At 43.4% G+C, this 24,648-nt stretch overlaps 1 protein-coding gene across 3 annotated transcripts in view; it reads right to left on the reverse strand.

Moving 5' to 3' along the window:
• The window catches only part of NCAM2 (neural cell adhesion molecule 2), a 627,216-nt gene that overhangs the window by 28,015 nt on the left and 574,553 nt on the right, over positions 1-24,648 (reverse strand). The window contains exon 17 of one of the 3 annotated variants that reach the window (XM_069760880.1): positions 18,429-18,545. The exons of the other annotated variants lie outside the window; for them this stretch is intronic. Within the exon in view, the coding sequence (XP_069616981.1) occupies positions 18,429-18,545 (117 nt within the window). The remainder of the gene's footprint in view (positions 1-18,428; positions 18,546-24,648) is intronic. 3 annotated transcript variants of the gene reach the window in all.

The following is a 24,648-nucleotide window of genomic DNA, read 5'->3' on the forward strand; positions in this document are numbered from 1 at the left end:
GAGCACACAAATCTCCAAGGGTGCCCAAACTTCCCTTCTATAATTTTTAAAATGTGAACAATGAAAATATATATATTTTTTTGCCGAAAATACAAAGGAAATGTTTGAATTTTAACTTTAGTCCTTTTAGAGATCATTTCATCTTGAACTTGCTTAACTTTTCACAATAACAATAATTTTGACCAAGGGTGCCCAAACCCTTACATGCCATTCTGTGTGTATATTTGTTACAACACGCAAGCTTTATGGGCTAAACATTTGTGCTTACAATCTTGGATTATGGAAATTTTTCTTATGGTTTTTAAAAAATAAAAAATATGGTTTGCAAGTGTCTCAGTCCTAGAAGTAAAGTATGTGCGACAAACAAGTCTTAGTTACGGGATTTTGGTTAGGCAGTAAAATTAGAAAAGAGCGGCACAAAAATGTCCTCCTTATTTGTAGTGTGCTAAGAATGAAAAATAAAATACTGTTACTGCAGTATAATTAATACAGATTAATCAATTCAAATCCACACTGAGTGACCATGAGGATACAGAACATCGTTATATCACTTGAATCTTTGTATTATTATTTATAAATGGAGACTACCACTCTCTTTATTGCATGTTTCAGCATTGAAGAAGTACACAACAATCAGATAAATACCCGTATGTGGAATGATATTTGTGCTCTGATCACTATCCCTATGAGGACCTCATCTTCTACAGCCTCTATGATAGAATATAAGCCCTTTCAGAGCAAAAAAATTATAAAGGTCACTGTCTTATTTTTGGAGAAACGTGATTATTGAAATGAAATATCAAAAATATCTTGAGTATAACTGTGCTGTCAGTTCTTTGGTGAAAATTTCCATCATTTTTTCTAACATGGTGGCTCAGTGGATAGCACTGTAGCCCTGCAGCACTGGAGTCCTGGGTTCAAATCCCACCAAGGACAACATCTGCAAGCAGTTTGTATGTTCTCCCTTTGTTTGCATGGGTTTCCTCCGGGTTCTCCAGTTTCCTCATACCCTCCAAAGTCATACTGACAGGGAATTTAGATTGTGAGCCCCATCGGAGACGGTGATGATAATGTGTACAAACTGTAAAGCGCTGTGGAATATGTTAGCGAATTATAAAAATAAAGATTATTATTAGTGATGAGCGAATATACTCGTTACTCGAGATTTCCCGAGCACGCTCGGGTGACCTCCGAATATTTTTTAGTGCTCGGAGTTTAAGTTTTTAGCGCCGCAGCTGAATAATTTACATCTGTTAGCCAGCATAAGTACATGTGGGGGTTGCCTGGTTGCTAGGGAATCCCCACATGTACTTATGCTGGCTAACAGATGTAAATCATTCAGCTGCGGTGCTAAAAGCTAAAACTCCGAGCACTAAAAAATACAGGGAGGACCCCCAAGCGTGCTCGGGAAATCCCGAGTAACGAGTATATTCGCTCTTCACTAATAATAATTTTTTTTATATAGCGCTAACATATTCCGCAGCACTTTACAGTTTATACACATTATCATCACCGTCTCCGATGGGGCTCATAATGTAAATTCCCGACACCCGAGGACACCCGAGCATGCTCGAGAAATCTCAAGTAACGAGTATATTCGCTCATCACTAATTATTATTATTATTATAACATTAAACAATATATTTAACTATTACATGGCTGAATGTTCCACCAATTACATATTAATATCAGCCCTTGCTTCACCTCCATGTAGCTTCATAATTGTCTGTCACAACACGGCTTCATGCAAGCACCTAACATGCACAGGGAAGAGAAATCCAGACACGCAGGGTCTATTGTAGATTTTAAGAACACATTTTCAGCTGTCGACACTTTTTATAATTTACACTTCAGTTACAGGCTTTTTGCAAATGTGATTTAATGAAGCATTGGTTCTACACATGACAGCAAATTCCTACACCGCTCAGACAGCTAAGGGCAATATCTGCTAAAGTGCTTTATCTCACATGCATGATAAAGAGACTGACAATTTATTTACAGGTGTAGCTAAAGCAAATTTGTAAGTGTTGAGCATTTTTTCATCAAACTGTGGATAAACCTACTGAGCCATCAACTTCTAAATTTGCTATATCATGTAAGAATTAATCAGGTTAAGCCAAAATCCTAATATAATAATTTCGATATCTCTGACTTTCGGAGCTTAAGGAGGATCTTTTCAGCTACCCTGACATTTCTATTGTAGTAAATCCTTATATTTCCCATAAGATAATAATTCTGTAAAATCTTGTCTTATAACTCTGAGTTGTGCCCTTCCCTTGTCATTCCTCCTACAATTGTATGAGTAAATTAACAACTAGGTGTCTCTGTTCCATGTGAAAAAAGGAATATGTCCCTACACTGTCAGCACTGATTGGACAGTGCCGGGCTAGGGTCACATATAGTCTCTCATCCAAGAGAATTGCGTCAATTATTCAAATTACACTCTGATCAGAGTCTGATCGAGAGTTCTGTTTTGAAACTAGTTTTTCACATTATTTAAAAATATTTAGAATAAAGTTTTTACTCTTTATTATAGAGAAATGAGACAATGAGATGAAAGTACAACCTTCTGGTTTTAGTTTTCAATAGAGATCGGCAAATTTGCTGAAAATCTAATTTGCCGATTCGATCAAATTAGACAGAGAAATATTATTCACAGTAAAATTATTTGATGCACATGAACAGACTAAAAAACTTTGAGAAGAAAGCCACTTCAGTGTTAATGTATAGTACATTCCAAGAAGATAAATACAGACATAACCTGACATGTTGGACTTTCTATTAAAATTATTGCAATAGTTTGATCATCTAAAAAGGTTACTTGAGAAAAGAGACCTTTTCTGTTGCTTTCCTTTTTTAGGATGATAGTTTTCATTCCACTAAAAGCATCTTAATAGCACATTTTTCACTCTAGTTTTGAGTTGTTAATATGTTAGGTGAGCATCTTGTTAGATGCAGGATATAAGACTTTTTCTCTGAAGTGAACAGTATAAGGCTTGGCTTTACGTCATAACGTGACCACATTTTTGGGCCGACATTATGGCTACAACTTTAAGTTATAATGCATATCCCAAAATACTTTCTTAAAAAGGTTATAGAGGACTTTAACATCGATGGCCTATCCTGTATTGAATAAGTATGGCCATACACAACTCCCACTGGCGATAAACCCAATGCAAGGACTGCAAAGGTCAGGTTTGCTTGACCACCTACTGTGTCAGGTCACACAGAAAAAAATGGTTCTGTTAACAAAGACAATTACAGGGAAACTGTTGTTTCAATTATTATTTCATAAATCAATAATGCACATAAAAATAAGCAAATCTTTAATAAATCTTGTAGGATAAATCTACCGAACTTCTTTCTCCTGGACTGATCTTTGATTCTCAATATTCTCAATTCACCCAACTCAACAATGGATGCAAATTTCCCATTACTGAGGAATGAAATGAGAGGTGATAAGAAAGAGGGAGACCCAGAAATTCTGCTGCAAGTTCATCTGAAAAAACAGTTACACTTTATTTAATTGTGATTTCAGGAGAACTTATGGCAGAATGTCTGCGTCTGATTCTTGAACATTTTTAAAATAAATGATCACTCCGACAGGACAGCACATTTCTTTGGTAAAGTTTACTACAACGTTGTTAAGGTTAGCGGAACGCACCAAGTAAATATAGACGTTTATTGCAATTTGTGCATTCGCAGCCTGTTGCCCACCATGTAGGAGAGGAGGAACCTGCTGCTAGGGTATTCTAGACGCTTATTTCAGCTGGGTCCCTGAATACATTCATACAATCTCCTCACCGGAGGTGCCGGTATTCTAGGAGCTTATTTCAGCCGGGTCCCTGATTACATTCACACATAACCACACTGGCGCAAAGCACATACTTGGATTGATACTAGAGCATGGCCGTGCGGTCATGCGAACCTTTAATAGCTGCAGCAAGTACAGGACCTTCCTAGAAGGACCAATGGGAGGCTGCCACAGAAGTTGAGCACCTTCATGACCTTCCTAGAGGACCAATGGGATTAGCTGCAGTATCTAAGCATGTGACCCTTGATCTCCAACGAGAGATCTTATCCTGGGCATGCTCAGAAGAGGAAAAGCAGGACTCAGTCCCAAAAACATCTGCTCGCTGCTGTCTAGTACTGGCTACAATGGCAGAAGCTGGAAAGGCAGCAGTAACCCTTTGCACAGAGTCAGACTGAGCGAGACGCTGGGACCGACGTCTCCGCTGAGCAGACTCCACTGCGGCAGGAGAAGAATGGGAGACTGCAGCAGAGATGGCTCGAGATTCCTCCTGTGCAGAGGCGGGAACTCGACCTCTAACATTACCCCCCCTCCTAGGGCCCACCTCCTTGGACCTCACTACACTTGAAGGCAGCAATGAGCTGCAGAGCCTGAATGTGCTTAGCAGGCTCCCAGGCTCTTTCCTCAGGACCATAACTCTTCCAGCCCACCAAATAAAATTCTTTGCCACGCACCACCTTGCTCCCCAAAATAGCGTTCACCTCATAATCGTCCATAGATGAACCCAATGTCCTGGCAGAGACAGAGGGACACATGAAAGGTGTTGGTGATACCCAGGCATGGTGGAAGGGCCAGACGGTAGACCACTGGGTTAACCTGTTCGATGGCCTTGAAAGGGCCCAAGTAGCGGGGTGCAAACTTAGTGGCCTCAACTCACAGCCGGATGTTAAGGGCGGAGAGCCACACTAAGTCGCTTGGAGCAAAGGTCGAAGCGGGGCACTGATGTGCATCGGCAGAGGACCTCATTCTCTCCTTGGAGGCCCGAATGGCATCCTGAGTGCGGTCCCAAATATCCCATTCCTCCACAGCCCAGTCTGCCACCCTGGAGTCAGCGGAAGACATGGGCATAGGCACCCACGGATGCTGACCATAGTTAAGGAGGAATGGGGTTTGTCCAGTGCATTCGGCTACGGTGTTGTTCAGCACAAACTACGCCCATGATAGCAAGGATGCCCAGTCATCCTGCCTGGCTGAGACAAAATGTAGCAGATATGTGACCAAGGTCTGGTTGGCCCTCTCTACCAACCCATTCGTCTCGGAATGATATGCAGAGAAGAGATTCAACTCAATGCTGAGAAGATGACAAAGCTCTCTCCAGAACCGAGACGCAAACGGGGGACCCTGGTCACTGACAATTTTGTCCGGCATACCGTGTAGGCGGAAGATGTGTTTTATGAACAACGCAGCCAAGGCTCGGGCAGAAGGTAGCCGTGGAAGTGGCACCAAATGCACCATTTTAGAAAATTGATCGGTGATAACCCAAATGATGGTACAGCCACGAGACTTGGGCAAACCCACCACAAAGTCCATCCCGACCATCTCCCAGGGCCTGTCTGCCACCGGCAAGGGATGGAGTAATCCAGTTGGCCGTTGTCGAGGGGACTTATTTTTGGTGCAGGAGACACACACCTGAATATAATCTCTGATGTCATAGACCATATGTGGCAACCAGTATGTCCTCGCCAGCAGCTCAGATGTCCTCTTTGTCCCAAAATGTCCACCCACCCTGGACAAATGAGCCCAAGAGAGAACCTCTGGTCGCAAATTAATGAGTACAAAAGTCTTGCCCGGATGCACAGACTCTAGCAAAACCGGAGCTACGGTTCTCAGGCTCTCAGAAGGGACAATAAGCCGAGGCTCCCTTTCCTCCTCCTCAGATGACACAACAGATCGAGAGAGGGCATCAGCAGGAATGTTCTTCTCCCCAGCGAGAAAATGGAGGGTTAAGTGGAACAGGGAGAATAGCAAGGACCATCTGGCCTGACGAGAATTTAGCCACTGGGCTGTTTGTAAATATACCAATTTTTTGTGGTCCGTGAAGACTTGGAAGGGAAAGCGAGCCCCCACCAACAGATGTCTCCACTCCGAGAAGGCCAATTTCATTGCTAGTAACTCCCTGTCCCCGATGGAATAATTCCTCTCCGCTGGTGTGAAGGTTTTGGAGAAAGAAGAAGCAAGGATGCTTCCGACCTTGAGCATCCTTTTGGAAGAAGACTGCTCCAGCACCAACGGATGAGGCATCCACCTCCATTATAAACGGCTTATCAACATCGGGACAATGTAGGATGGGAGCGCTAGCAAAATGAGACTTAATAGAAGAGAAAGCCTTGGAGACCTCCTCAGACCACAATTTGGGATTTGCTCCCTTCTTGGTGAGGGCTACCAGGGGAGCTACCAAAGTTGAGAAGTGGGGAATGAACTGGCGGTAGTAATTAATGAACCCCATAAAGCGCTACACCGCTTTAAGAGAGTGAGGTTCTTGCCAGTCCATCACAGCCTGTAGTTTGGCAGGATCCATAGCCAATCCCTGGGCGGAGATGATATAGCCCAGGAAAGGTAAAGACTCCTGCTCAAACATACACTTCTCCAACTTTGCATACAGGGAATTTGCCCATAAGAGGTTGAAGACTCTGCCAACATCTCTCCAGTGGGAGTCAATATCTGGAGAGAAGATTTGAATATCATCCAGATAGACTACAACCTAGGTGGAGATCATATCCCGGAAGATAACGTTAACAAAGTATTGGAAAACGGCTGGGGCATTACAGAGCCTGAAGGGCATCACCAGATACTCATAGTGCCCATCTCTGGTATTAAAAGCCGTCTTCCATTTGTCCCCCTTACGGATGCGAATCAGGTTATAAGCATCCCGCAGATTTAATTTGGTAAATACCCTTTCTCCCCGTAGCCTATCAAAGAGCTCAGAAATCAGGGGCAACGGGTACTTATTCTTAACGGTGATGGCATTAAGACCCCTGTAATCTATGCATGGATGTAATTCTCTGTTCTTCTTCTGCACGAAGAAAAATCCCACCCCTGCAGGTGACACTGACTTCCTTATGAACCCTCTTGCCAAATTCTCCTGGATGTATTGGCACACAGCCTCCGTTTCCAGGAGAAAGAGCGGATAAACCCATCCCCGAGGAGGTTCTGCTCCAGTCATGAGATCAATAGGACAGTCATAGGGGCGGTGAGGCGGAAGGGTCTCCGCAGCCTTTTTGGAGAACATGTCTGCATAGGACAAATAGCCCTTGGGAAGGGAAGAAAGATCTGCGGGTATGTCGGTAGTGGAAACCAGAATGCACTCCCTCACACATCTGCTCTTACATGATTCACTCCAACCCAATATCCTTCCAGAGGTCCACTCAATATGTTGGGATTGGAAATGGAGCCATGGTATTCCCAGCAGAATCTCTTCCATTCCCTCGGGAAGGACAAGAAGGGAAATAATCTCCTGGTGGGAAGGGGACATGGATAATGTGAAAGGGACAGTTTGGTGTCTGATTTGTGAGGGAAGTGTCAACCCATTCACTACTCTGACAGTCACCGATTTGGCGAGCATGACCAGAGATATTGCATGGCGCAGAGCAGAAGCAGAGGACATGAAATTCCCCTCTGCTCCAGAGTCCACTCAAAGCTCGACAGTCAGAGTGGATGAGCCTAACGTGACTCTCCCATTAAAGGACAGCTTGGAGGAAAATGTCGCTTTGTCTAGTGAACCTCCTCCAATGGTTACTAGACGCGATCGTTTTCCCGACCGCCGTGGACATTTATTGGCATAATGTCCTAGCTGTTGGCAATTTTTACAAACCACGGGTACTCGAGCGGTCCGAGAATTTGGTCCCGCTCGAGAAACCTCCATGGCCTCATGGGAGTCGGACGCCTGAATGGAAGATTCTATAGGTCTTGCGAAGGTGGGAGCCAGCCAAAGCCTCTGCCTACACTGGGTTGATGCGGGTAGATATAGAAATGAGCTCTTCCAGTGTGGCGGGAATCTCCCTGGTGGCCAAGGCGTCCCTCACATGGTCTGCCAGTCCTCTCCAGAACACCGGAATAAGGACTTTATCCGACCACTCCAGCTCAGAGACCAGAGCCCGGAATTGGACGGCAAACTGGCTGACCATAGACGAACCCTGTGTAATTGCCAACAATTGGAGCGCGGTATCGTGGGTGACACAAGGTCCTAGAAAGACCTGTTTCAGAGCGTCCAGGAAGAGAGGAGCACTCTGCTCCACACGATCATCATGATCCCACAGCGGCGTTGCCCACTCCAGCGCCCTGCCCGACAAAAGGGATAAAATAAATCCCACTTTCGCCCGTTCTGTAGGAAAACGTGCAGCCAGAAGCTCTAGATGTATGGAGCACTGACTCACGAATCCCGGACATAGCTTACTGTCACCAGCAAACTTGTCTGGAAGCGGGAGATGGGATAAAGTCGTAGCGGGGGTGGCAGAGGACATACTAGCTGCAGCTACACTCGCAGCCTGAACAGCGACTGCAGTAACGTCCACAGCTGAGGTTGTGTGTTCTAGAGCCGCCAACCTACCCTCCAGCTGCTGGATTTATCGCTGTAGTCGCTGATAATCCGCCATATACTAGCCAGACCCTGGCACTAGTATTCTGTTAAGGCTAGCAGAACGCACCGAGTAAAATAGATGTTTATTGTAATTGGTGCGTTCGCAGCCTGGGGTCCACCGTGCAGGATTAACCTGCTGCTAGTGGATGGTGGCACTGTTTGGTGGTATAGACTAGCTCTGTTAGTCCACAGAGTAGCCGTGAAAGGAAAGCACTGTGCCCTGTTAGCCTCACAGGAGCACAAGCTTACTGTCGAACTGATAACAGTCAGTGGTTATGCACACACGCAATCTCCTCACCGGAGGTGCTGGTATTCTAGGGGCTTATTTCAGCCGGGTCCCTGAATACATTCACACATAACCACACTTGGGCAAAGCACATACTTGGATTGATACTAGCGCATGGCCGTGCGGTCATGCAAACCTTTAATAGCTGCAGCAAGTACAGGACCTTCCCAGAAGGACCAATGGGAGGCTGCCACAGAAGTTGAGCACCTTCAGGACCTTCCTAGAGGACCAATGGGATTAGCTGCAGTATCTAAGCATGTGACCCTTGATCTCCAACGAGAGATCTTACCCTGGGCATGCTCAGAAGGGGAAAAGCAGGGCTTAGTCCCAAAAATGTCTGCTCGCCGCTGCCCAGTACTGGCCACAATGGCAGAAGCTGGAAAGGCAGCATTAACCCTTTGCACAGAGTCAGACTCAGTTAGACGCTGGGACCGACGTCTCCGCTGAGCAAACTCCACTGCGGCAGGAGAAGAATGGGAGACTGCAGCGGAGATGGCTCGAGATTCCCACTGTGCAGAGGCGGGAACTCGACCCCTAACAAACATTTTCTTATATTCATATGTACTATTGATTTATGAAATATAAAATAAAACAATGTAAAAAAATTTTTATTGCCACACTAGCCATGCAATTATGCTGCAGAGCAGGTGGCACGGCTGGCACCTGCCTGCAGAAGCGTTTTTTGTCTTTTTCTTCAGTATGTTAGGTATTCAATATCGAAATTAGGGGGCGGGTCACTGAGGGATCAGTGACCTATCAGCAGTCTGCATTATGAATATCTAATCAGAGCACCACATACACCAGCCCCACCTTAGGGCACGAGAATCTCATTAACTACAAACTGAAAATAAAGATTAAACCACAAGATAGATTTCATCAACCAAGGTATCATTGTAATCAGTATAATGGCACTGACCTGACACTGTGTGTAGGTTATTGTGCACATTCTTGCTGACAGATTCCCTTTATCCATACCATTTAATTTACGACATTAATTATATTTTATTATGTTAATGGCAGAATTATTGTGGGATTATCACTTTTTAGCTTGTATTTTAGTTAGTAATGGTTTGACTTTATATATTCAATTTGGTTACTTTCCCAAAAATTCGATCACCTTTTTATTATCAGAGAATAGAGACTGAACGTGTTTTATGCTGACTAGGCTCCAATAAACACTTCCATGAAATATTGCAAACTAATAAATTACTGGTTCCTTGAGCTGTCCAGCGGTGTGACATATTTGCTCTTCAAAATCCAAAGTGTTTTGACATTTTATAAAATACTGATACGATCACATGCAGCCATGGTAAAGATTATAAAATGGCAGGTGCTATAGTCCGCTAGCTTTACTGACAGATGGCTCACTTGAAACTGGCTTTAGATAGTATGCGATAAAAAGAAGTTTAAGCAAAGTTTGCAAAGAAACAATATACTGTATATATGCAGAGATTGGATGAGAAATAATCTGAGGAATGGGCTGCCTATGGCTCCGATAGGGGGGGCAATCCATGAAATGAAACAATAGTCTGTCTTTAAGTTTGTTTCTAAAGCCAAATGCCCATTGCCTCCAAGCTGCTAGTAAATCAGTAAGTACTGGTGAATGATAACGAGATGAAACTTATCATACAGAAATAGACTTGAACTGTGTGGCAGACACTAGACGTCGGCAAACAACAAATCCCTTTAAAGAGAGGGTAAATTTATAGAGATTGGAAGAAACATGCATGATGCGTAAAGCTTGGTAGGAAGGCAAAGAGAGAATCAAAAAATGATTGTTGTTCGCACTGCTATCATTCTTCACCAGGGATCAGAAGGCACAACCTAAAAAATTCCCACCTAAGGACTTGGCATTGGTTGATATAGTGTACATAGAAATAGTCATTATGATTCTCTTTTCATCAAGGCCACAAGAGAGAATACTGAATAAGTGGTTAAAAGCAAAAAGAAATAATTTCCATATGCTGGCAAGGCAATTTTAATCATGGAAATAAAATGTTTTTGACTGTTGACATTAAGAAAAAATGTTCCAAACTATATTATCTCACATGATGCCTAACAACTAAAGCACATGGCTAGAGAGGTTTATGAAATTCAAAATTCAAAGAATTAGCCACATTTTTCCATAACAAATTGTTTCACATGGGGAAAAATTCGAGTGAATCTCAATACTGGAAAGCTTGAAATTGTTCACAAAAAATACACTAGGTAGGAGAGAGAATCCGTCCAACCATAAAAGCTTACATTCTACAGGTGACAGAGAGAACCTCTGTCATCATAAGAGTTTACACTCTACAGGAGAAAGAAAGACTTAAGCTGGAGTCACACAAGAGTATAACATGGTCGAGTGGTTTGTGATACATCACATCGCACGTGGACCAGTGCTATTCTATGTGGCAGCTCACTTCTGCGATTATTTTCTCATGCCGATTTGGCATGAGCAAACAATCGCAGCATGTTGTGATTTCATCTGATAATAGGATTGGCCTCACCCATACAAGTCTCTGTCTTACAAATTGTGCTCCACTGGGAACTGCTGATCTGTGATGGCCCACACTGACCACCACTTTACAAAGTATGATAATACGATAAATGTCATAGGTGTAGGGCATTATGGGAAGGTCCATGCAGAAAATTATGTTAGCCTGCTCTGTGAAGCTTTCGGAGTGTGGGAAATGGTGCAGGGCATTTTTTTTTAGACAGAATCTCAAAATGTTTGAATTCATTTGAAACTATAATGTAAAATATAAATGCAGAAAAAAATATATGTATGTATTGCCTAAAATACAAAGAAAATGTGTCATGTTTAACTTTAAGCCTTTTAGAGATCATTTCATCTTCAACTTGCTTAACTGTTAGCAATAACAGTAATTTTGACCAGTGGTGCCCAAACTTTTACATGCCACTGTATGAAGGATGAATGATGATACCTGCAGTATTTTGTGCCCCCTGTGATAATATATATTAGAATGATAAGTTAACCACTTAAAGTGGTTGTTTCAATTAAGTCTTTACTCACATTTCTCAAGCCCACCATTGAGTCTCCGTTGCTGGTCCTGATGACTGGCATTGGCTGCGGTGATGACATCATATTGACAACACGGCAGCCAATAAGTAAGCTTAGTGGCTCTAAATGGTCTATATGGGAAGATCTGTGAGATCACCGATTGATTCACGTTACTGTCAGGTAACTTCATCCAATGCCTGGTACCTGGAGAAGGGTAGAGTCTTGCCAACAGATCAGGACTAGGGGAGCACATCAGGGTTTGTAGTTTTATAAACTGGGCAAAAGGATAAAATTCTAATTTTCTTTTTACTTTTTATTTTATTTTATTATAAAAGTTCTATATTGCTACAAATAAGGGGTGGGCCACAATAAAACAGCTTTTTGTTTCTCTTTTGTGATATATACAGGATAATCTGTGTTGAGTTTCATTCAATTCAATGCTGTTCTTCAAGTAAAGCAATTTTTTTTTACAAAGATCTCTTCCTTTTTACAAACGAAGTATAATGAATTAACCCTCCGTCACATACAATATTCGGACTAACGAGTTCACATACAATGTGCCTGTCAGGCGCCTGCTGGAAAAATACCTATAATATCTAATGTTTGCAATTTCAGTGCTCTAAAAGTGATCAGTGACCTTCATAGGGATGTAATAAAAGAGACTACACATAATCAGTTGCAAAAAAAAACATTTACTTAACATAAAACTAATAACTATGAAATACAAACTTTTCAAAACTCCCGCCAAATAGTCCCCAGTTCGACTCTCTCAAAAAAATGTACAAAGAAAATTTTTGAACACAAACTTAATTTTAAGGTACCTTAAGTACTATTAAAAACATATTCAATCAGAAGTAAATGCTGAGGTTTCCCCAGAAAAGTCACACTTGCAGAGCAAATAGCAAGAATTACACACCATTTTTGCATGTGTCAGGCAAATTGCTTTATGACATTTGAGACATTCATAATTTGAAAGCCTTCTGGTTCCGCTTTCCGTTTGGCAGGTGGTGCATCTCCTTCTTTTGTGAGGTGGTGCAGATGGTGACTTTTCACCATCATCTTCTGGGCGGAACCTTTTGAGCTGAACTTGAAGACGAGAGGGGATACCGATTGTTTTCACGCTTCTCCTGCGTAGCTCTCCAAGTACTAGTTCATGGCCCAATTTTTTCAGATACAATCGTCTACGGAGTGGTTCAAGCTTGTTTTCAAGATAAATTACTTGTGAATTTATACCACCCAAATTCAACATAGCAAAAAATATGACCATTGGCCAGCGTTTGATGTTTCTGCTGACGTTGAAAGTGGAGCACATCTGATCTGCTGTATCCACACCCCCTTTGGTGGCATTGTAAAATGTAATTATCTCCGGTTTTTTTTCTGCCCCAGTCCCAGGATCGATGGCAGCATCATCATGAAGTGTTGATAGAAGAAGTACAATTTTTTTGGCATGTGGTACATAGGAAACTAAAGCCTTTCATTATGGAATGCAAACATACTGCTGTACTGTTGTCTCTCTTTCACACTTACAAACTGTGGCGGCAATTCCCTTTTGTTTTTTCTTACAGTTCCCACATATGACAGCTTCTGAATTTTCAGATAATCAATCAGATCACAACTTGTAAACCAATTGTCAGCTGTAATATTGCGACCCGATCCAAATAAGGGTTCAGCCAGTCTTTTTACAACATCAATGGGTTTGTTGCTCACACAGTAAGGACCTTCTGGTTGTTTTCCTGCATAAACTTCCAGGTTGTAAGTGTAGGTCTTACTGGCATCAACAAGGGCATAAATTTTTATTCCATATTTGCTTGGCTTTGATGGAATATATTGACGAAAGGCACATCTACCACGAAAACCAGGGAGCATTTCGTCAATAGTGAGATTCTCTCCAGGGTAATAACTTTGCTTACAGTTTACAACAAATCTTTGAAATATATCACGAATTGGAGCAAGTCGGTCATGTGTTTTGCGTTCGGTTCGGGTAGTTCTGTCGTCAAACCGAAGGCAACGAATTAGAATCTTGAATCTGTTTATGGACATAACAAGGCTAAATTTTTCAACTCCATCCCCATCTTTACCCCAAAGTTCCTCCAAACTTTGTCTATTTGCCCTATAAGCTCCTGCAAGGTGCAGTAATCCAAAAAAAGCACGCAGTTCTATTTCATCTGTGGGCTTGATGGTTCTGTTGCAGATGTACTTGTCCTTTATAATGTCTATATATTGGTTGGTATACAGTGGGGCAAAAAAGTATTTAGTCAGTCAGCAATAGTGCAAGTTCCACCACTTAAAAAGATGAGAGGCGTCTGAAATTTACATCATAGGTAGACCTCAACTATGGGAGACAAACTGAGAAAAAAAAAATCCAGAAAATCACATTGTCTGTTTTTTTTAACATTTTATTTGCATATTATGGTGGAAAATAAGTATTTGGTCAGAAACAAAATTTCATCTCAATACTTTGTAATATATCCTTTGTTGGCAATGACAGAGGTCAAACGTTTTCTGTAAGTCTTCACAAGGTTGCCACACACTGTTGTTGGTATGTTGGCCCATTCCTCCATGCAGATCTCCTCTAGAGCAGTGATGTTTTTGGCTTTTCGCTTGGCAACACGGACTTTCAACTCCCTCCAAAGGTTTTCTATAGGGTTGAGATCTGGAGACTGGCTAGGCCACTCCAGGACCTTGAAATGCTTCTTATGAAGCCACTCCTTCGTTGCCCTGGCGGTGTGCTTTGGATCATAGTCATGTTGAAAGACCCAGCCACGTTTCATCGTCAATGCCCTTGCTGATGGAAGGAGGTTTGCACTCAAAATCTCACGATACATGGCCCCATTCATTCTTTCATGTACCCGGATCAGTTGTCCTGGCCCCTTTGCAGAGAAACAGCCCCAAAGCATGATGTTTCCACCACCATGCTTTACAGTAGGTATGGTGTTTGATGGATGCAACTCAGTATTCTTTTTCCTCCAAACACGACAAGTTGTGTTTCTACCAAACAGTTCCAGTTTGGTTTCATCAGACCATAGGACATTCTCCCAAAACTCCTCTGGATCATCCAAATGCTCTCTAGCAAACTTTAGACGGGCCCGGACATGTACTGGCTTAAGCAGTGGGACACGTCTGGCACTGCAGGATCTGAGTCCATGGTGGCGTAGTGTGTTACTTATGGTAGGCCTTGTTACATTGGTCCCAGCTCTCTGCAGTTCATTCACTAGGTCACCCCGCGTGGTTCTGGGATTTTTGCTCACCGTTCTTGTGATCATTCTGACCCCACAGGGTGGGATTTTGCGTGGAGCCCCAGATCGAGGGAGATTATCAGTGGTCTTGTATGTCTTCCATTTTCTAATTATTGCTCCCATTGTTGATTTCTTCACTCCAAGCTGGTTGGCTATTGCAGATTCAGTCTTCCCAGCCTGGTGCAGGGCTACAATTTTGTTTCTGGTGTCCTTTGACAGCTCTTTGGTCTTCACCATAGTAGAGTTTGGAGTCAGACTGTTTGAGGGTGTGCACAGGTGTCTTTTTATACTGATAACAAGTTTAAACAGGTGCCATTACTACAGGTAATGCGTGGAGGAAAGAGGAGACTCTTAAAGAAGAAGTTACAGGTCTGTGAGAGCCAGAAATCTGGATTGTTTGTTTCTGACTAAATACTTATTTTCCACCATAATATGCAAATAAAATGTTAAAAAAACAGACAATGTGATTTTCTGGGTTTTTTTTTCTCAATTTGTCTCCCATAGTTGAGGTCTACCTATGATGTAAATTACAGACGCCTCTCATCTTTTTAAGTGGTGAAACTTGCACTATTGCTGACTGACTAAATACTTTTTTGCTCCACTGTATGTGACAATAGAGTCCAGAATGTCATCTGTAAATATACTGTTCCAGCATTCAACTGCAGTTTTTGCATTACGTGCAGTTCCTATTACTGCAGGAAGGTGAGTAATAATGTTTAAAGGTTCCCTACGTTTTTTCTGGAATGGCTTCTTGTTCCATTTAGTATTTTTATCTTTTCCAATATAATATGATCCAACTTCTTCATCCTCGCCACTGTCACCATCTTGCTCTGTTTCAGAATCCAGGACACATTCTTCCACCTCATCATGAGAATCAATCTCACTTTCCTCTCCTAAATCCTCATTCAGTGTGAGGTCTCTATCATCTAACAGCATGTTTGTTACTTCCTCAACATCAAGTTGTTTGGATAAATTGTACATTTTCCTCTCCATTTCAGCAGATAATCTGAAGCAAGAGAAGGAATATGTTAGGGAACTACTGTATATGCCTGAGCAGCACACTTTCTTTTATAAAATCTCCCTTATTTCTATGAAATATCCTCACATTTTGTGCTATACATTCATAAAACAAGCTAAATAAACTATTGTGATGAATAAAAACATAAAATACCAACCTTACTGAATGTGACGTATTCACATACAATGAGCCTGAGAGATCTGTGCAGCTATATCCTCTCCCCTGAAGCTCTGTAATCCAACTGTGATATCAGGTTTCACAGACCTTCAAGAGACAGGAGACTACCTGGAGGGAGGGGGTTTCCTCACAATCTGGTGAGGAAGGAGAAATGAAAGTAAAAGAGAAGCACCTGTCAGATCAGTTGTATGTGACGGAGGGTTAATGAAGTTCATGATAACCTTCCAGTTAAGTGCCAATCTATGCAAGGAAGAAGTATTGTGTGTGTTAAATGTGCCATATTGTGATAGTGATGACCTACAATATGTACACCCAGACTCGTTCACAGGATGGACTCCTGATCTACCCATTCACAGGAACCTACAAATGATCTACTGGTCAATTTCTGATCCTTTCCAGTCTAGCACAGAGAATACTTGGCCAGTGTCAAAAATATAGATAACCGACGTCCAGGACAGGATTATGAGAGACCCAACAAAATGGATGAGAAATTGATCCAAGCATGTGGACGTTAGAAGAACATGTCAACATGTACTGAGGTCACTTTACGTGAAGCCATGCAGAGTCAAGTAAAGAAGCTGCGGAGACACCATCACGTGTTTCTCAACGCAGTGATTCCAGAACACTGCCCCCATCCCTTATGGGAAATATGCAGATGCAAGTAAAGAAGCTGCGGAGACACCATCACGTGTTTCTCGACGCAAGCAGTGAATAGCCAGGCCTTTCCCCGGGAAGGAACAACCACGGGAAGGACAGCATCCTATGAAGGAAAGCCACCTATGCCAAGCATGGTATCCATCCCGACAGCTGTTTCGGAGTGTTTGCCCCTCATCAGTGCGGAGTAGGAATCTGGCTATTAGGAGCAGTGCCTGTCTGTGGATGGATACCATGCTTGGCATAGGTGGCTTTCCTTCATAGGATGCTGCCCTTCCCGTGATTGTTCCTTCCCGGGGAAAGGCCTGGCTATTCACTGCTTGCGTCGAGAAACACGTGATGGTGTCTCCGCAGCTTCTTTACTTGCATCTGCATATTTCCCATAAGGGATGGGGGCAGTGTTCTGGAATTACTGCGTTGAGAAACACGTGATGGTGTCTCCGCGGTGTTGGATGTTTTGGTCTCCCCGAGGCCAATCATCTGTGCCTTTATAGCCTTTTACTAGGCACTGCTCCTAATAGCCAGATTCCTAATCCACACTGATGAGGGGCAAACACCCCGAAACAGCTGTCTGTGGATGGATACCATGCTTGGCATAGGTGGCTTTCCTTCATAGGATGCTGCCCTTCCCGTGGTTGTTCCTTCCCGGGGAAAGGCCTGGCTATTCACTGCTTGCGTCGAGAAACACGTGATGGTGTCTCCGCAGCTTCTTTACTTGCATCTGCATATTTCCCATAAGGGATGGGGGCAGTGTTCTGGAATCACTGCGTTGAGAAACACGTGATGGTGTCTCCGCGGTGTTGGATGTTTTGGTCTCCCCGAGGCCAATCATCTGTGCCTTTATAGCCTTTTACTAGGCACTGCTCCTAATAGCCAGATTCCTACTCCACACTGATGAGGGGCAAACACCCCGAAACAGCTGTCTGTGGATGGATACCATGCTTGGCATAGGTGGCTTTCCTTCATAGGATGCTGCCCTTCCCGTGGTTGTTCCTTCCCGGGGAAAGGCCTGGCTATTCACTGCTTGCGTCGAGAAACACGTGATGGTGTCTCCGCAGCTTCTTTACTTGCATCTGCATATTTCCCATAAGGGATGGGGGCAGTGTTCTGGAATCACTGCGTTGAGAAACACGTGATGGTGTCTCCGCGGTGTTGGATGTTTTGGTCTCCCAGAAGCCATGCAGAGTGTCAGCAGTGCTTTGATGGGATATACTATAATGATAGATACAAATGGGTATGTTATTTCCCCAAAGAATGGCCATATAGGGTTCAAATTTTGGGGGTGTATCCTATGTAACACCAATGAACTAAATTTTTACGTAACCTTCACTTGTATAGAGCATGTAAACTAAGACATGGGAGCTCTTCAAAAAATACACAATTCCAAAGTTACCTATGTACCGCAGCCAATGTCTACTTTCGTTTTAAGAAGCTATTACCGGTATAACTACAATTTGTAAGCTGCTTTCCCAAATTGGTATGTTGAATTACCAACCCAATTAACATATGAAAGCAAATGATTATACAAATTACATAACCGAGAAAGCATATCCAGAGAAGGTGCAATGAAACATTTAGATAGGCATTGTGAACTGCAAATATGTCTTATATTGGCTGGCTTTAATGCTAAATTTATAAGAAACAGCAAAACAAGAATACATACTCAGGTTCTGTAAGAGGTGTTGTTTCATTGGGTTCATTAACTGCGCTCCCATCATTATTAGTAACTCTTTCATCCTCAGTTCTCATCTCTACTATGGGTTCTTTTGATCCATCTTTCCTACAAGATATCAAGCATTCCCGAAATTATGCATATACTACATAGATATGCAGCAGATTGGAAATTATGATTTGCTATGTTGCAGTAAAAGAAATAAAGGCCTACTGAAATGATTGAGTGCTAGAGGTATCTGACTAAGAGAACTGATCACCCTCGTCCAGGTGTAATGGATGTAGGTCGGGATTTGCTCCTCAAATATACCACCTAACCACAGGATAGATGATAAATGTAAGTTAGCTATAGGAATCAATGTTGGGACTCTTATTAATACTAGAATGTGGATGTCAAGCATCCCTTTTCACTCAATTAAGAAAGAGCTTGAATGGTGTGGCAGTCAAGCATGGCTATGGCTGTTTTATCAATCTCATATTAAGGGGGATATCCAGCCACATAAAATTATCTGGAAATCAACTCAAAGTATTAAGTAAAGTTAAATTATCATACTGATTATCCATTTGGGAATACAGTTTATTGTCCCCTGCAGTTCTTTCCTGAAATTCTTTGAGATGACAAAGTCAAAACTTGCCTACATTACAAGGAAATGCTGCCCCATCTATTGTGTAAGAGTATTATCAACTTATGTGATGTTTGGGGGTGTTGCACTATGATGTAGTCAGTGGGGAAACATCAGTACCTTAAACTGTATTTCCTTGCACATACTTATTGTAATGGCTTGTGGATAGCTCTTACACTACACAACTAACTTCAATTTCACAAACTTCTTATTCTTCCGCCAATGAAGGAAAGTGTTGGGACATGTGGTTTACTTACTTATATTGTATTTTGCTCATTTATTGTACTTGGATTTGTATGCAAATACATTGTTAAATATTTTTAAGTTTTTATTTTTTTCTTGTATTGGATGGAGACTGGATAATCCATTTAATCCCTAACAATTTTAATGGAAACTCACAGCTGTCCTATGGTATACATAGCAATTTTTTCCTGCACTCTAACACGCACCTTTATGTGGCTTAGCATATTGCTTTGAATCTGCACTTGCACTTTGCAAGTTAGTGGTTGACTAGATGGGGGGGTGTGAGGTGATAATTAGCTTGGACTTATTCTCCTTATAATCATGTATACACGCCTTTGTGGGTATGAGTGACATGATTTCTAAAGGTACCGTCACATTTAGAGACGCTGCAGCGATCAAGACAACGATGCCGATCGCTGCAGCGTCGCTGTGTGGTCGCTGGAGAGCTGTCACACAGACAGCTCTCCAGCAATCAACGATGCCTAAGTCCCCTGGTAACCAGTTTAAACATCGGGTTACTAAGCGCAGGGCCGTGCTTAGTAACCCGATGTTTACCCTGGTTACCAGTGTAAATGTAAAAAAAAAAAAAACACTACATACTTACATTCCGGTGTCTGTCGCGTCCCCCGGCGCTCTGCTTCCCTGCACTGTGTAAGCTCCGGCCATAAAGCAGAGCGGTGACGTCACCGCTGTGCTCTGCTTTACGGCCAGCCGGCGCTGACACAGTGCAGGGAAGCAGAACGCCGGGGGACGCGACAGACACCGGAATGTAAGTATGTAGTGTTTGTGTTACATTTACACTGGTAACCAGGTTAAACATCGGGTTACTAAGCGCGGCCCTGCGCTTAGTAACCCGATGTTTACCCTGGTTACCAGTGAAGACATCGCTGGATTGGTGTCACACATGCCGATTCAGCGATGTCAGCGGGTGATCCAGCGACGAAATAAAGTTCTGGCCTTTCTGCTCCAACCAACGATGTCACAGCAGGATCCAGATCGCTGCTGCGTGTCAAACACAATGATATCGCTATCCAGGACGTTGCAACGTCACGGATCGCTATCTTTATAGTTGTTAAGTTATTCAGTGTGAAGGTACCTTAAAGGTACCGTCACACTTAGCGACGCTGCAGCGATACCGACAACGATCCGGATCGCTGCAGCGTCGCTGTTTGGTCGCTGGAGAGCTGTCACACAGACCGCTCTCCAGCGACCAACGATCCCGAGGTCCCCGGTAACCAGGGTAAACATCGGGTAACTAAGCGCAGGGCCGCGCTTAGTAACCCGATGTTTACCCTGGTTACCATCGTAAAAAAACAAACAGTACATACTTACATTCAGCTGTCTGTCCCTTGCCGTCTGTTTCCTGCACTGACTGCTGGCCGTAAAGTGAAAGCAGAGCACAGCCACAGCGGTGAGTCACCGCTGTGTGACTCACCGCTGTGCTGTGCTTTCACTTTCACTTTGCGGCCAGCAGTCAGTGCAGGAAACAGACGGCAAGGGACAGACAGCTGAATGTAAGTATGTACTGTTTGTTTTTTTACGATGGTAACCAGGGTAAACATCGGGTTACTAAGCGCGGCCCTGCGCTTAGTTACCCGATGTTTACCCTGGTTACCAGTGAAGACATCGCTGAATCGGTGTCACACACACCGATTCAGCGATGTCTGCGGGGAGTCCAGCGACGAAATAAAGTTCTGGACTTTCTTCCCCGACCAGCGACAGCACAGCAGGGGCCTGATCGCTGCTGCCTGTCACACTGGACGATATCGCTAGCGAGGACGCTGCAACGTCACGGATCGCTAGCGATATCGTCTAGTGTGACGGTACCTTTAGAGTGTTGTTACCATTAGCTCTCTTCAAATATTGTTCATGCATTCAATGTTCTACCTCCCTGGGAATGCATAATGAAGCCAGGTGTAGATCCGTGGCTTCAGCAGTGGACTGTAAATGCCTTGGTGTGGAACTTCTCTGCAACTGTTTGGGTTCGGATTCATTATGCATTCCCAAGCAAGGAGAACATAATGTGCATGTGCAATATTTGCAAAACGCCGGCAGTGATATCACTTTCGCAAATTGTGTTACTCATGCCCAAAGGAGCATGTTTACATGATTAGAGAAAAGATTAGTCCAGAGTAGTCAATGGCTCCTCAAGTAGTCAACCACTAATTTGCATAGTACGAGCACAGCTTCATGGTTCAGTTTTTTATTAATATAGCAAACACTAAGCCATATATGTAAGCTTGTTCCAATGCAGGAGAAAAGTTTGATACATAAATGGTTGCTGTTTTGGAAGACTAGGGCAGCTGTCAGGTTCCCAATAAGACAAACATCATTCTCCCAGCTTACTATGGTACCTGTAATAACAAAGGGTATTGAGACCTACACTCTTCGACAGTTCACAAAACTATTTTGTTTAAAAAATTGACTATTGTCAACCATACAGTTTAAGCTGCTTTGTGTGAAATTACAGTAGTTTGCATTTTTTTTTTTATAAACCTCTTGGCCTGCTGAAGGTGACCAAATATTTTTTTTTTATTAAAAAATGTAGTTTCAATTAATGAAGGAAACTTGGTTTTCAGATACCTAGCAATTACAAAATGTGTAAGGCATGCGGTAAGGCAAGGGGAAGTAGACGTGCTGATGATGGTGCACCCAGATGGCGATGACGTGGGGAAGGTGCGATTATGCCTGTTGCTGAAGCACAAGCAACATGCTCATCTACGACACATAACTTCCTGTCCCAATTTGCAGGTAGGCAAGGGATAACACTTCTGAAGCCATGCCAGTGTGAACAGGTGGTCAGTTGTATTGCAGACAGTTGTATAGCAGACAAGCACAAATCAGTCTTTCACACTGTCAAGTCTCACCACCTGAGCATCTGGATCACTTAATGTCAAGTCCCAGGAGACCAGTAATCCCACAATAAGACACTCTGAGGAGCTATTCACATTATAATTTCTTGACTGTGGCATCTCACCATGTTACAAGAGGGACAGGAGGACATGCTGTTTAGTGATGCAAACAATTAGAGCAGCCATGGTTACCAGAAGATTACAGTGGAGAACAGAATATTTTTTCTAAGGAGGTAGATTATGATGAGACACAGTTGACGATAACCAAGGTTGCTGTTAAGTCACCAAATCAGGAGGATCAGGGTGTGACGGTGGAAGACAAGGTGGTGAATAGCAAAGTCACTGCCGGGTGCTGTGGTGCACACCTGTAATCCTAGCTACTGTGGGAGGCTTGGGCTATAGAAAAATAAAGTCACTGACACAACCTGGGAAGCTGGCATGCAGAGCAAGGCCAGAAGTGCTGAGGGTGAGGGAGTGGCAGCACCTACACAAGCAAAAAAATTAGATGGGGTGACCAGAGAGAGAAGATGGGAAGCTGTTTGGCAGAGCACTGGCACTCGTGAATTTCTTTGTCAAAGGGTTAGGTGTTCCCCAGTCTGGTACTTTTTTAAAGAGAGTTTTGAGATAAAAAATGCTTATTTGCAACTTGTGCCAGCAGAGGCCTGACTACTAAGAGCCTAACCACCACCAGCATGATCAGGTACATGTCATCTAAGCACTCGACACAATAGACACAACACCTGGGTCCACAATTGGTGGCAGCGGGTAACACCACTGCCTCTTCCCATGTGCTAGGTGTTTGCCAATCCCCTGTCTATGATACTGGCACAGTCTGCCTCCTGCACTGCAGCTGTCCTTGTACATTCAGAGGCACCATCATTAGACACTTCCAAATCCTCGTCCCAGCACAGCATTCAGCTGTTCCTACCCTGGCCTTGGAACAAAAAAGAAAGTTCACAGCCACCTACCCACAGGCTAAAATAGTAAATGGTCAAATTTCCAGGCTGCTTGCCATGGAAATGTTGCCATTTAAGCTTGTAGACTCAGAGGCTTTCCACCAAATGATGGCTGCAGCTGTCCCTCGGTACTTGGTCCCTAGCCACCCCTATTTCACCCGGTGTGTCATCTCCGCCTTTCACAGCACGTGTCCATGAACATTACCCATGCCCTTACTAACACACATGCATTGTCCACTTAACAACATACATGTGGGTAAGCGCTTGTCACCAGGGATGCTATATTTCCCTGACTGCACACTGGGTGAATATTGTGGAGGCTAGGGCTGAGTCCACCATGGCACAGCACATGTGCTAGTGCTACCAACTCTTAGGATTGCTGGTCCTAATTTTATCAGAGTTTACTCCACCTCCTACACCAGTTCCTGCACATCCACCTGCTCTTTTCCAACCTACATCTCCCATGTATTATTTCAGAGCACGGCGTCCACATTACCCGGAAGCTGGAAGCTCTGCAGCACTGCCTCAGCAAAGTGGCAACAGCCTCTGCTGAAGCTAACTTGTCTAGGAGACATACCACACACTGCAGCAGAGTTATTGAAAGGAATAACAAATATGTGGCTCTCGGAGCTAAACCTACTACCATTCATGGACGTGTGATAAGGCCGTAACTTGGTGGTAGCTGTGAAGCTTGGCAAGCTCACACACGTTCCATGCTTGCCCACGTGATTGGTGGTTCAACTTGGCAGTTCACCGGCTTCTGAAAACCTACCCAGATTTTCCAGAGATTATGGTCAAGGTACGCCACATAAGCAATTTCCGCAAGTCAGCTACAGCTACTTGCAGGTGCCAACTGACCGAATGGTGTGAGATGTTACCACGTGCTGGAACTCTACACTATGTATGCTGGTAAGGCTTTGTGAGCAACAGAGGCCAGTTGTGTAATACTCACTCCAACATGCTCGTTGGTATTCTGGTTAGCCTCCGCACAAAACAACTGAAGAGTAAGCATGGATTTCTGACATTTGTGCAGTTCTCCATGACTGCGAGGATTCCACGACTGCGAGGATTCCACAAAGATGGTGAGTGGCAATGATTCCATAATCAGTGCAACAATCTTGCTTCTCTGTCTACTTAAACAGTTGACAATTAAACATGAAGCTTTGCATGTGGACAAGGTGGCAATGGAAGAAGACATAAAACAGGGAGATACTACCCAGTCCAACCTTATCTCATCTGCTCAGCAGGGAGTGGGTAACAATGAGAAGGTGGAAAAGGAGGAGCTGAAGAATTGAAAAAGAGGAGGAGGAAAAGGAGCCGGTTGCTAGCACAACAGAAGCTGGTAACCACATAAGCTTCATCACGTGTTTCGTACATGGATGTGCTGTGGAGAAGAATGAGGAGGAAAAGAGGGAGAAGGAAAAGATGGAGAGTCATCATCATTACAGATGAATGAACATCTTCGGTTCCCTCCAGTATTCGGCAAGCTATAGCGCTTACCGAAGAGGCTGCATTGGGAGCCCGGCTACCTGGAGCGC

The sequence above is a fragment of the Ranitomeya imitator genome, chromosome 3 (assembly GCF_032444005.1).
Source record: "Ranitomeya imitator isolate aRanImi1 chromosome 3, aRanImi1.pri, whole genome shotgun sequence".
In the NCBI taxonomy this organism is placed as follows: domain Eukaryota; kingdom Metazoa; phylum Chordata; class Amphibia; order Anura; family Dendrobatidae; genus Ranitomeya; species Ranitomeya imitator.